This window comes from Nematolebias whitei, chromosome 8, assembly GCF_014905685.2.
Source record: "Nematolebias whitei isolate Nwh7 chromosome 8, NemWhi1, whole genome shotgun sequence".
In the NCBI taxonomy this organism is placed as follows: Eukaryota; Metazoa; Chordata; class Actinopteri; order Cyprinodontiformes; family Rivulidae; genus Nematolebias; species Nematolebias whitei.
This window is the reverse complement of record NC_056505.1, coordinates 35,953,494-35,966,960: the sequence shown is the minus strand read 5'-3', so window position 1 is coordinate 35,966,960 and position 13,467 is coordinate 35,953,494. Positions and strand designations below refer to the sequence as shown.

The following is a 13,467-nucleotide window of genomic DNA, read 5'->3' as shown; positions in this document are numbered from 1 at the left end:
ACCACCCTGCTACAAAAACCCTCTCTGACCTTTTTAACAACACAACAGGCAGTAAGGGGCTTGGTTTTATTTTGTTTTTACAGTTCGATCAGAGAATAAGACCGTTCTTGTGTCTGGTGAGTCCGAGTGGATCCCTACTAAAGGAGGTTTCCCGTTAACGCCACGGACTGTGCTGTATGTGTTGTTAAAATGTCTGTGACCCGTCGTCTTGGTAGTAGGAATGAAAAGTCCAACAATATTGTCTGTGTCTCTCAGCTCTTCGTGAAGTTTTCCTATCAGACAATTTGGAACAACCTACTCCAGTAAAGACTGAGGTGAACAAAAAAATGTTTTGGGTGGATTGAACACCATCATCCTCATCATGAACCTCTGTGGGAAGACGGTCAGCTGACCAAGAATCCAAGGTGCTTCTCTTTAACTCGTACTGTTCATGTCGTCTTTGGCATGTGTGATGGAAGTTTACAGCTGTGAGAACGCTGGGCGGGTGTGGAAAACACGCGAGAAGGGTACCAAGGTGAAAGCCATGTAGTCGTGTCTGGTGGTTGCATTCTAATTTCCATGAGAAACGAGCTTTTTATTGAAGAGAAGCTAAATTTATCTTTGTTTAAAAATATAAATGTTTTCCTCAGGAATTAATGCAACCAGCAGAGCTGCTTGTTGACATGGATTCATGTTTTTGAATGTCCTTTGTTGATGTTCACAGATTTTTAGGGCTTGATTTTAGGCCTTTATTAGCCTCCCCCCCTTTATCACCCCCATAAAGGAGGCTGTTGAACCATACGCCTTTGTTTTCTGATATTTCAATACATACAAGAGCAAGACTCATATATATTATATATTATATATATATATATATATATATATATATATATATCTGTGTTCTGAGAGACCAGAATACCTCATCTTTATTTCTCCAGAACAAGTCCAGCCTTGCAAATCCCCCAAAAACTAAGTTTTGTGAAAAAGAAACAAATGGTTAGTACGAGATTGGGTTTTAATTATACCGATGAAAGGGTGTTAAAATATGTAATAAAAAAACGAAACACAAAAAAAAAAAAGGTTTTTATAGGTTGTAGGGTTTTTGTTTACGTAATCGAAAGCTGCATTTGACAACTTATTTTTTATAAAACATGCTAAGCCAGGAATGGATGCTGTTTTTTTTTGTTTTTTTTCATAAATATAAAATTTGTGGCTAAACAAATCAAATCTAACCTAAAGGGTAACTAAATATAAATATTTTATTTTGTTGTGTAAAACAAGTGACGTGATACTTCGTGTTGTGGAGATGATCAAATTTGTGATAATTTGATGAGTGCAACGACAAATCGTCCACAAAGAAACAACTAAATGCAAGTTGAGGATTACACACACACACACCATTTATCTGTTAAGCTGACGTCAGCGCTGAGTGAAAATGAAAAGCTGCTTGAAGTAGCTGTCTGGTACAGCTCGGGTATCGTTTTCTGATGCTTTTCCTTTGCAGTCAAGTGTCCAAGCGTATGCTAATTTAACAATTAGAATTAAAAACCAGTGGACAGAACGAGCTCGATGTAATATTTGTTTGCATTATGTCCATACACTTGCATTCTGAATAAAACCATTGTTGCCTTTTGAGAAGAAAAGTGGTTTCTTACACAACGAAGTGTGTCTGAAACACTGTCATACACTTAAGGGACAATGCAATATCATTAGTGTTTTGTATTGAGCAGGATGTGACTTTTGGACTGGGTGAACCTAAAATATAGTTTATATTTGCAGTTAAATGAATTGTTGCAAGTTTTGAAATCTCGTCGCTATTTGAATTTTTTATTATTGTTTTAAAAAAATCTGTTTTATTTCTTTGTGATAGTCTTGTTTCATTTGGAAGGTGCTAAGTCAGTGAATGCCACCAAAAAGGAAAATGTACTTAAAATAATTTCTAAACTTTTTCCATCTGTCATGTGGCATTTATTTATCTTGTACTTTTAATGAAGCCAACATTAAAGATGCAATAAACTGGTTACATTAATGTGCACACATTTAAACTTTATTTTTTAGTGAAGACATTCTCTTGTTGATTTGAATGTGACTGGGGTCATATACACTGAGAAACTAAATTACTCTCGCTTTCTAGCAAACCTGAAAGTTTTTAGTTCAAAGGAAAAAACGTACTGTATCGGTGTTTATTTCACCCATCCTGACTGCAACCCCACATCATGATGCTGCCACCATCATGTTTCACTGTGGGTATGGTCTTTTTTATAATCTTTTGGAACTGTGGACTAGAAAGTCACGTTTTTGTTTGTTTTGGGGAAACTTCTTTAGTTTTTGCTAGATGTTGGTAATTTTTCACATCCCTACTTCATAATCAAGACGTGGAGAACTTCCTGTAGCTCCTCGTGTGTTGCTGCAGCTCCCCCTGACCAGTGTCCACCTGTTTTTATTCAATCATTCTACTTTTATTTAGGTTATTCCCATTGAGCCTCAAGGACTCGTTTACAAGAGAGACCTGTTTTAAACAAAGAACACAGATGAGGTACAGACAACAGTAGACAATCATATAAAAAACATATACCGGTAAAATTAAAACTAGAAAAAATTATAAAAACGAAACAAACAAAAACAGCTACATTATAAAGCGGTGTAAAATACTAAAAACAAACATATGCATTGGTTTTTGTAAGGGGGATTTATGTAAAAGTCATGGATGTAGTTTACTAATGTTAAATTACTGAACCATGTGTGTGAAGAGTCTTGGTCTACTCAGAAAGGAGCCTGCACAACTGAACTCCTGACGCTTCAGATCTGTGAAGCATAGGTTGTGCTGACCTCGCCTGTCTGAAAAGCTTTAGTAGATGACCAGAGCTTCATAACTTTGTAAGCCTGTTTTCAATTCTGCAGTTGTTTAAAATCCCTTAGAGATCAAGAGTTTCAGATCTTTTTGCAAGTTCAGTCCACACTGAGGGGACACTGAAGGTAATAATGTCCAGAACGGGCACGCTGTAGCTGCACTCATGCAGATGTATGAAGGCAGCAGACCAAGAAGTGATTTAAGGATGAAAATGTACCAGTGGGAGTCTGCGTGAAGTTGACCAGTTACATACAGGGTGCAGTGATGGGTACGATAGTTACAACCAGTTATGAATCTTAGTGCACCATGATAGACAGGATCCAACATCTGCAGGGTTCTTGTAGGAGCGTTCATGTAAATAATGTCACCATAATCAATGGAGGGAAGGAAAGTCGCAGTAAAAGGTGTTTTCTAGTGTTCACTTAAACAGGATCCATTTCTGAAAAAGATGTAAATTCAATTTTTGGAGGGACGTTCAATTCTCAACATCACTGTTCCAGATTTTCTCCACTTCTTGATGACTGCCTTCGATTTGAGATATCTAATGCTGAGGACGTTTCTGTAACCGTTTGATCTCCCTGTGAATCACATTCTGAGGTTGGATGCGACTGGGTATCAGAAAAACCTTCCAGAACAGCTAAACTTATTTCAGGTTGACCACTTTAGGCATGCATGTCCTAAGAGACTGACTTTTGTATTGAATCAAAAAATGCTTCAATTAAAAGGGTGTGCATAGTTCTGCAACCAACTTACTGCATCTTTTTGGTTTACCTTTGTCCCCATGAAACGTTTTCTTTTTACACGTCACATTAAATGTGAAAGTTTTGAAGGATTTAATTTCTTACACAAGCCTGGCATTTTAAAGTGTTGACGTTCACACCTGGGTCACCCAGCTGCCTTACCACGTTTGTTGCAAGGCTGCAATAAAAAAGGCTCGATGGGTGAGGCAAACCAACAGGACATCTTGAAATGCCGACAGACCCTTGATATCCGTGTTTCTCTCCAACTCGTTGGATCACAAATCAAAATGCAATCGATGTCATTCCTCCTTAAGATGACTGCCATTAGTCTGTTGTTTCTTTTTTAGGATGGATATCACTGCAGGTCAGAGGCCATTCCTGACAGTTTCTGACTACCAGCCACAAGCTGACTTTGTTTTCTGAAACCAGTTATGTACAATACAGAATGCATTGACTGTATATGTGTTCCTATTTTTGTGAAGAGGAAATATTCCCAGCGAACTGAGCAAACTAAATAAACTTTACAACTTTGAGTGAATCCGTTTTATTCTTCATGTTCATCAGTCAATATCTTTTTAACGCAGCTTCGAGGAAGTGATGTCATATGAATCCAAGCCTACGGTCTTTCAGGTTTATTTGAAGTTGGAAGAAACATTTCAGATCATCCGAGTGCAAATGAAGAGCAACATTTCATCCATACACATGTATTTACAGATGCACTGGCACTTAGATGCACTTATGAGTCCAGGATGGAAAGGAGTGGGTGGTGAGCACACAGATTAGATGGGGCACACTCCATTACATAAACTCTACATGCTTTTAAGTCTGGGAATGTTAGGATCTAAAGAATGCAAACCTGATCTCATGGTGAAAAACTTGGGTGAGAAAGAAAAAAGCTGCACCAAACTGATGAACCGTTTACTTTGGGCTTATTCGTTTTGAGACACTTAAAAGGAAATATGACATTTTTAGCAAGTGCATTTCTGTCAGTAAGCTAGAAGTGAATATTTTGACCTGTCTGTCGCCTTTCAACTGTCTGGAGTGGATTCCTCGCAGGTCAGCTACCATTAGACCTGCATAAAGAGGGAACCAAGAAACAACTAGCTCTACAACGCACCCACTGAGAAGTCTTCACCTTGTAATCTAACAGTAGAAGTGTGGACAGGGTTTGAAGGCCCACCGAGATGCCTCACAGGTTTCATTCCATCTTTATAAAGCACCTCCATAATGCCTGGTCCCTGACTGTGTGCTGCTAATGAGCAGGCTACATTATCCTCCCACTACAAACTTCGCTTCAGAAGAGCAAACAAAAAACAAAAAAATACCCCAATGTGGGAATTATCACTATCACAAGCCTCTTCACAGTTTGTCAATAGTAACTTTCAATGACAAAAATGGAAAAATGTGGTTTTCCATTGTGCTAAGAGAAAAAGGTGGGAGGAAGCATGTTTTTTGCTGTTTACACTTTTGCTGATATTTTTCCCCAGTGGCATCAAAGACTTGTAATCTTGAGGCAAAACGGATTTAAAAAAAAATAGAAAAAAACATTATGCAAGTGTCCAAATTCAGTTCCTTAAGAGTCTATTGTAGGAAGAGGAAAAAAAAGATAAACTGAAGATCAGCAAAGCAAGTTCTTGGTTTTTAATTCTTCTCAGCTTTCACCTCCTTTTTCTCATCTTCTTTCTTTTTGTTCTCTTCTTTCTTTTCCTCTGATGCCTTGTCTCTAACGGATAGATCTCCCAGCTTCTCAACCACCTTATCCGCACTCTCAGCATCACCTGTGTAAAAATGTGCCATCCCATAAGCTAGATATTAAGATTATCACACAATCACACCAGCATTTGTTCATTTCCATCCAAAACAAAGCTAAGAATGTCAGAAGCAACATCTGGCAACAAATCTAATGTAGCAGAACATGCGGACACTGGCCTTCTTGTAAAGCCAGCAGTGTTACATTCTGCGTGTTCATGTAGCAGACAGAAAAAGCCCCAAGCTGGAGTGTACAGCAAAGACTTGAGTATGTCTGCAAGCTCTCAAAACGTCATGCTAATGCTACACATAGTTTTACATTATAAACATAATTTTTTCCTCACTCAGAACTGTTTATTTAGTGGGTTACGACAAAACTCTTATGAACATTTGTCAATTAAAGTTTGAAATTATTGCAGTTTAACCTGAAGTTACATGTTTATATCTCAGCAAAGATCTACTGAGATCAGATCAAAGTTTTAAACAACTATTAAAATAAAATACTTTATTTACCTGATTTCTCTAGGATTTTTCTGACCTCCTCCTTGCACTCATCAAACTTCATTTTGAACTTCTGAGCATCTGTAGAAAGAAAATACAACTTCTGAGCAAAAGTAATTGAGTGTGGGCAGCTTTATGTGCGACATTGGATTACGTGTGTCAGCACCTACTTTCTGCATTTAAAAAGCGTATTGCCAGGAGTTCCTGTTTGGGGCACTCGTCAGCATAATCTGCTAATGTGTTCCACACAAACGCTCTGTCGCTGCCGGCGTTGGGCTTCAGCTCCATCGCAGGAACAACTGGAGTTCACAAGAGGTGAGAAGGTCCACATATGAGGACTACATCAAGCTATACTTTGATCATAAACTGCATGTGATAGTCCAAATTTTATTTTTTTTATTTTACTATTAAACATGTATTTTAAAGTCATGAGTAAATGTATCATGTAGTAAACAAATGGTTATAGTGAGTGTCTGCAGCAGACCAAATTATGTAGAATAATAACCAGGATTTAAGGTTGTATGTTACTGGGCTGCCACTGTGGGTGAAGAGCAAACGTTGGTTACGTACTGTAACCCCAGGTTCTATGAGTATAAGCGTAGCCCTTTAAGGCTGTCGCTGATGGGTTTTATCCCGATATGCGAAGCATTGCACTGAAAAATTTAGTCCACGCCCACCTGCTGTGTGGGCCCCACCCGGTCCATATAAATTACGTTAAGAGCAGGTAATCGGCTCCCAAATAGCTTTTTCTTCAGCCATTCAGGAGCCAGTGAGGCCCGACGCTTAAAGGGCTACGCCTATACTCATAGAATCTGGGGTTACAGTACGTAACCAACGTTCTATTTCGTATAAGCTTCGCCCTTTAAGGCTGTCGCTGATGGGTTAAGGGCGAAGCAGATGTGGTCCTCGCCTCACTGGGTCCATTCGAACACCGTATGAAGCAGAAGCTTGCCCAAAAAACGTCTTGTCACTCAGCTCCCCATGTGCGTAATTATGTGTGCCATGCACAGACGCATGTTGTGTAACTATGAGTTCTGAATGCATGAACGCCCCGGAAAACTTCAACGGGGAGGGAAAAAAGCTGAAAAGAGCCATGAACCAACCGGTTTACAGCTGAACAGTATGAACAGATAGATAATAACAAATGAACTGATTATTAATCAATGAACTGATTGGTAAAAATAGTCATGAACTGATTAGTGACAATAGAACCAAAATAATCACAACTTGTGACCGATACCAACCATCTCACACTGTAATGCATGCAGACAGATGTGAGTAAGACAGAGTTCCATGAAACAACAATATTCATTCTGTAAAACACTAAAGACAGAATGTGTCATGGAACGAGCTGTCACATCACGTAGATAAAAGCGAATGAATGAGCAGGGTGTTGACCATGCGGCCACAGTGCAAATGTCCTGCATTGACATACCATTATGCAGAGCAGTCGAAGATGCGATACCCCTGGTCGAGTGTGCTCTGAGGTTGACAGGAGGCTCTAAATCTGATGCTCTGTAGGCTTCAGAAAGAGGCCTCACACAGCCGGTGTGACAAGCGCTGGGTGGATAACGGTCGACCTGCAGATGCATCTCCATAATGCACAAACAAGTGTTGACGCTTTGCAGCTGTGCACGCTATGTAACACGTCAACGCCCGCACAGGACAGAGGAGATAAAAAGACGCTACTTCTTCTGTTCTGTGTGTGAAGGGGGGGGGGGGGGCCCCTCCAACGATATCACTCGATTTAAAAGAGCTCGTGATGTTTTTAGGCATAAAAGCTGGGTTTGGTCTTCGATCAGCTGAGCTGCCGTCAGCCTGAATTCTGAGACATGACGGAGCGGCAGAGAGGGCAGATGAATCACTCACTCTCTTAGCGGATGTTAAAACCAGCAGCAGGACTGTTTTAAGAGACAAGAATTTAAGTGGGACCTGATCCAGAGGCTCAAATGGAGCTTTGATCAGGGCTCGCAGGACCAGCGTTAAATCCCACTGTGGAACAAGTGGGCAAGAAACAGGCCTGCGTCTTTGTAACCTTTTAGAAAATGCTTCATCAGCGGATGATTAAAACCTGTTCTGTCTCCGAACCATTCGTGGCAGGAAGAGATGGCTGCAGCGTACGTTTTAATCGTGCTGGACGCCAAATTTCTGTCCATCAGCTGTTGTAGAAAGGACAGCATGCCACCTAGTGGACATGAGGTGGCCTCTACACCTTTCTCTGTACACCAGCGCTGAAAAACTGTTCACTTGATGTGTACAGCGCTGTGGTAGATGCAGCACGTGAAACCTGAATTGTGCGCACTACATCCTGTGGGAGACCCACCCTCTCTAAGCGGATCCGTTCAGCGGCCAGACCTACAGGTGTTGGCCTATTTCTGGGTAAGTCCCGACCGCTCTTCCTGCCTGGGAGAGCATCCTTCCTCCACAGCAGTTTCCACGGGTGCCCCGACAGTAGATGCCGCAGGACTGGGAACCATGGTGCGTTCACGCGCTCGGGGGCCACCAGGAGAGCTGTCAATCCCTCCCCCTGAACTCGGTTCAAGAACCGTAAAATCAAAGGAGGTGGAAGAAACGCGTACAGAAGCGTTTTGGGCCATGAGCTGTGGGCAACGCGTCCACCCCCAGCAGTGGTTCGTCTCGCGGGCTCAGAGAAAACCGTAGTTGACACTGAGCGTTCTCTCGTGTTGCAAATAGGTCCACGGCTGCTTGCCAAATACCTGCCACGTCTGAGTCATCAGGTCTAGATGGAGAGTCCAGTCCCCGTGACATGGGCCGCCCCTGGACATCACATCTGCCCCTTTGTTCAGAACACCGGGTATGTAAACTGCTCTGATGGAGAGCAGATTTTGGTGTGCCCAACACAGAAGCTTTCGCGCAATGTGCAACATCTGGGCTGAACGCACACCTCCCTGACGGTTTATGTACGCAGCAGTCACCTTGTTGTCTGTGTGAATCAAAACGTGTTGATTCTGCAGCACAGGAGCAAAGTGTTGAATAACGTTCAGAACCGTGCGACACTCCAAAAACATTTATGTGGGCTGATGTGTGATGGGGTCACAGTGCCCCTACAGCTTGAGACAGGCATGTCCCCCCCCCCAGCCTGACAACGACACGTCCGTGAAGACTGACACGTGTGACGTGGGTCTGCTGACGGGGACTCTCTCCGACAGAACCAGGGTGTTTTCCCAGTGTCTGAGGTCTACTCTCACGGAGGGAGGAACAATGATCATCCGTCTCTTTTGTTTTACTGGATCCACACACAGACGTGCAAACCACCTCTGGAGGCGTCTCATGTGGAGTAAACCCAGCGGGACCACTGTGTGAGCTGATAACATCATTCCTAACAGCTTCATGACGGAAACAGCTGTTACCACTATGCCAGGTCTTACGTGGTGGAGCTGGTCTTTTAAAGTGTCGATTCTCGTTTGTGATAAACGAGCCTTCATGGTGGTTGAGTTTAGCTCCACTCCCAGATAAACAATTGTCTGGGCTGGGAAAATCGAGCTTTTCTTCCATTTTATGGCGAAGCCCAGATTTAACAGGTGAGCTCGGTTGGATAGCGGTGTCACCGTCTGGGTTACGCTAACCGGAGGCGCGGGACGCTGGTCCACCTGGACATCTTGCTCCGAGAAAAGTCTCCGTCAGGCTCGGCTCCAGGGGGCACTGAGGGAATTTCCGCTCGGTGAAACCCATCTGCTCTGGTGATGAGCGCAGACTGTGGAAGCCGCCCCCCCCCCCCCAATCTACCAGGAAAACGGCTGTGGCCTTGTCCCCGTAGGACGTCCTGTTGGGAAACCGAGGCCAGATGGGATCAGGACGGCGAGCCGGGATGGAGCCCAGAAAAAAAAACTTCCCGCCGGATCATCCGAACTGGCGGATAAGGCGCGGGACGTAAAAAAGGGTTCCTTCATGTCAGCTGCCTCCTGGGTTACGCCAGGCAACCCCAGAGGGCGCCATCGGCCGGGAGCGGTGTGATCGCCGATGCGAAACGAGGTGGGATGAGGCGAGCATTCGCTCAGCCCCCCTCCACCGACACTACGCTCTCCAGGATGGAATGAGCAACGGGGCTGCAGCTGACGTCGCCTGTCCCGGAGGAACCATCCGATTCGCTCCGAGGGTCGGCGATAAGAGGAAAATTACAAGATGGCGTTGTCCAGCATGTAGCAACCTGTCACTGAGAAATACTCGGCGCTTACCTTGAAACAAGACTGCTCGTCAGCTTCTCTTCGGGGAGGAGAGCTCACCGGGACGACCAGAGGTCGACGTGACGGGCCAAGCATTCTTAACAAAGGTTAGTCATCTACACAACTTTCCTTCTTCGTTCTTCTGACAGTGCTATTAGCTCGCTGAAGAAAAATGGGAGCCGATTACCCGCTCTTAACGTAATTTATACGGACCGAGTTGGGCCCACACAGCAGGTGGGTGTGGACTAAATTTTTCAGTGCAATGATTCGCATATCGGGATAAAACCCATCAGCGACAGCCTTAAAGGGCGAAGCCTATACGAAATAAAACATCCTGGAGGCTTCCTTGCAAAGGCCGTTCCCAAACTAGTTACCAGCTGTTGTAGCCCAGTGAGACACTTAAGATGACAATATCATCATCGTAGGATTGTTATGTATTGTGTGAAGCCGAAGAAGCTAAATGTACACATCAGCATGTAAGGGTATTCTTTATAATTTTCTTGTAAAGAGATTTGGCCCAATAATATGAAAACCACAAGGTATAGGTATGATGGGGTCAGTATGACTCACTGTGATGATTGGCACATATCTTCAAGGTCCGGTCTCTCCTCATCAGGAGGCGAATTGTGCCCTTCTCTCTGTGTTTCAACAGCTTGACGTCACCAGTCCCCCTCTCCTTCCACTCTGGTGGATCATTCTCGGAGGCAAAACGATATAGTTTAGCCCGCCTGGGAAAACAACAGTTTATTTTATAGATATACTTTTATCAGTATTTGTTTAGCCACAAAAGTAAAAAGAATTGGCACAATAAAAAAAAAACACAACTGTACCTAAACTTATGACTATAAATTGGGTTTGACAAAAGAAAATTTGGAATTCTAGTTGGTGTGAGTGAGTGTGTGAATGGTTGACTCGTTTCTGTTCTATTTCGTATAGGCTTCGCCCTATAAGGCTATCGCTAGTGGATTTATCCTTTCGCGCAGCGCTGAAACCCACTAGCGATAGCTTTAAAGGGCGAAGCCTATACGAAATAGAATCTGGGATTACAGTACGTAAACCAACATTTGTCTCCATGCATCTCTGTGATGGACTTGTGACCTGTCCAGGGTGTCCCCTGCCTCTCGCAGTGACTGCTGCACTTGAGCACCAGTGACCCCTGTGACTCGAAAAGGAAGAAGCGAGTAAAGACGGACGGATGGATAGTCCAAATACCTAACACTTAAATCGAGCTTGCATCATAAAAAACTCCATTAATACAACTTACATTTTGAAGAGCTCCTCCTCGTCTTCTTCTAATGTTTTAACATCCTGCTCAGGAAGAGACACGATGGGCTCAAAGTGGGGATCATGATTAGATTCCTCTGTGCCATCTACAGTGGTGTCATGGTCTTCCTGGTCCTTAAAGAAAAGAGTTTTTTTTTTAAAGTGCTAAAATAAATATGAGAATTCCACTTTAAATCAGCCATTAAACGAACTACAGCAGACACAATGTGATTGCAAACTTAAATGAAGCAGAGTAATATCAGTGAAGGCACCAGCAGCTTAGTTGTAGCTTTTGTAAGGGAGGGGGTTCAAAAGAGAGGAGACAAAAGCTTGTCAACTTCGCAGCTGCTGAGCCCAGCATTTTGACTGCAGCTTACATGTAAAAACCTTCAGAAACGTTCATTGAAACATCGACCATTTTCATTAAACTGTGAATAAAGTTAAAAGAATGATCTAAAAGCCCTGGAGGATTGAAAGCGTGCCTCATGTTGGGAGAGTACAAAAAAATGAACCTTTTTTCCTGGACAAAGGATTTCCAGGTTTGCGACCCAAACGTATATTAATGTTAACTCACTGGAGGTCATTTATGAATCTGTTGTTGGAGACGCTCGTGTACACAAATGCCTCCATTATTTACCGTCAGCCATGAGGCGTTTAATGTCCTGACAACTTATTGTGAACTTAGCCGACTGCAGGCCTGAAATGGAGCAGGCTAGTTTGGCAAGTGGCTAATAGTTTAGCTATTTCTACAGAAAATGATAACCAACTAATGTAGATGCTATGCGGGCGTTTTGGTGACACCCTTCTTAGACAAATGGAGACAAGACCGCAACATTTTTTTATCGGTTAAACACAACTATGTAACGGGATCAGTCTCTGCAGCGCCCTGCCATGATGCTAATGTTAGCAACTCCTGAACAGAGCAGACAACGCATAAACGTAGCTCAGCTCACCATCTCAACCCGGTCATTCATCACTAAATTTAAAAAAATCTCATTAAAAACGTATGACATGTAAAAATAATTAAATTCTCAATTGTTACGTGTTTAATGCTAATGCTAAGCGGCTGCTAACATGCTGGCTGACCACTTCAGAGTACTTTTCTGAGCTCGTAAATTTAAACTCTAAACAGAAATGTTAAAACAAAATTCACTGCGGACACGTGGCTCAACACGTTACTGTGAGAAACTACTAATACTTTAAATTAAAAAATACATCTAGACCATAAACAAACCACTCCTATTAGCTTGTCTAGCTGCAGGAGGGCAGCATCATTGTCGGCATTTGTCTCGCAGCTTCCTTTCCGAAGTTTCAAACCCAAAACACAAAGTTCGTTACCAAATTTAAATTTTAATAAAAAACAGGAATATTAAATGACCCGTAAAGCGCACCCTCACCTTCGGGTCTGCCATATTAAAGTTGATGTTTACAGATTATGGAAGTTGTTTGAGAGATTCAAATCCCAAACTGCCACCGTTTGCCTTCAGCTTCTCTCACTTCCGGCTGCTGGAGCTTCGCGCGCCGAATTCTCTGCGCATGCCCGCGCCTCTACCGTGACAGCGCACGCACTCTAGTTGTTGTTGTTGTTGTTCTTGAGGTTTTATTGGCGGTTGGCAAAAAACGTTGAGGTTGCATTACCGCCACCTACCGGTATGGAGTGTGGCTCAAAATGTATTTTATTCTATGCTATATTCTGTTAATCATCTTTGTTTTCCAGAAAAATCTAATTAAAATCCGAGTACTTTTACTATCTGAGTTTCCCTGTAGTATATTTATTAAATTAAACTTTTCTTTATTTTCCCTAAATTCTTCCAACATTAATCTCCTTTCTCTCACATATCTTCTACATACTAAAATAATATCAATCAACCTTTATTTATACAGGTAAATCCCATTGAGCCTCGAGGACTCATTTACAAGAGAGACCTGATAATATGTTCTATTGTCTCATTTTCTCCACAATATTGACAGTTTCCTGTATTGTGTTGCTGTATTCTGTATAGTGAACTGTTAAGTCCATTATGTCCAAATTTTAACCTTGTTAATAGTTTCTCCTCTCTTCTATTTTTTCTTCCTACTCTCATTTGTTCTACTCTTTTTTGAATCCTATAATACCACCTTCCTTTGTTATCTTCATCCCATTCATTCTGCCACCTTTCCCTCAATTTTTGTTTAATTATACTTTTTGCTTCTGATTTGC

General features: G+C 42.4%; 1 protein-coding gene and 1 non-coding gene across 3 annotated transcripts; both read right to left on the bottom strand.

The window, feature by feature from the left end:
* Positions 1 to 4,120: 4,120 nt before the first annotated feature.
* On the bottom strand, positions 4,121 to 12,822 carry ranbp1 (RAN binding protein 1). Of its 2 annotated transcripts, none has more exons than XM_037680603.1 (6): positions 12,665 to 12,822; positions 11,269 to 11,402; positions 10,575 to 10,732; positions 5,991 to 6,119; positions 5,833 to 5,901; positions 4,121 to 5,348 (listed from the first exon to the last, which is right to left on the bottom strand). In XM_037680603.1, exons 1-6 carry the CDS (start codon positions 12,677 to 12,679, stop codon positions 5,212 to 5,214), a joined length of 642 nt encoding a protein of 213 aa, XP_037536531.1. In that variant the 5' UTR covers positions 12,680 to 12,822; the 3' UTR covers positions 4,121 to 5,211. The 2 variants fall into 2 exon arrangements, with proteins under 2 accessions (XP_037536531.1, XP_037536532.1); XM_037680604.1 differs by having other exon boundaries at positions 11,269 to 11,396.
* LOC119414152 lies at positions 5,470 to 5,597 on the bottom strand. Its single transcript, XR_005186995.1, has one exon. It is a non-coding gene; the product is annotated as a small nucleolar RNA SNORA77 (small nucleolar RNA).
* Positions 12,823 to 13,467: the final 645 nt, after the last annotated feature.

Coding starts and splice junctions, on each gene's coding strand:
- ranbp1 (XM_037680603.1), bottom strand. Junction 10,733..11,268: donor GAGGAGGAGCTCTTCAAAAT/GTAAGTTGTATT, acceptor TTGTTTTCCCAG/GCGGGCTAAACTATATCGTT. Junction 5,349..5,832: donor AAAAATCCTAGAGAAATCAG/GTAAATAAAGTA, acceptor ATTTTTACACAG/GTGATGCTGAGAGTGCGGAT.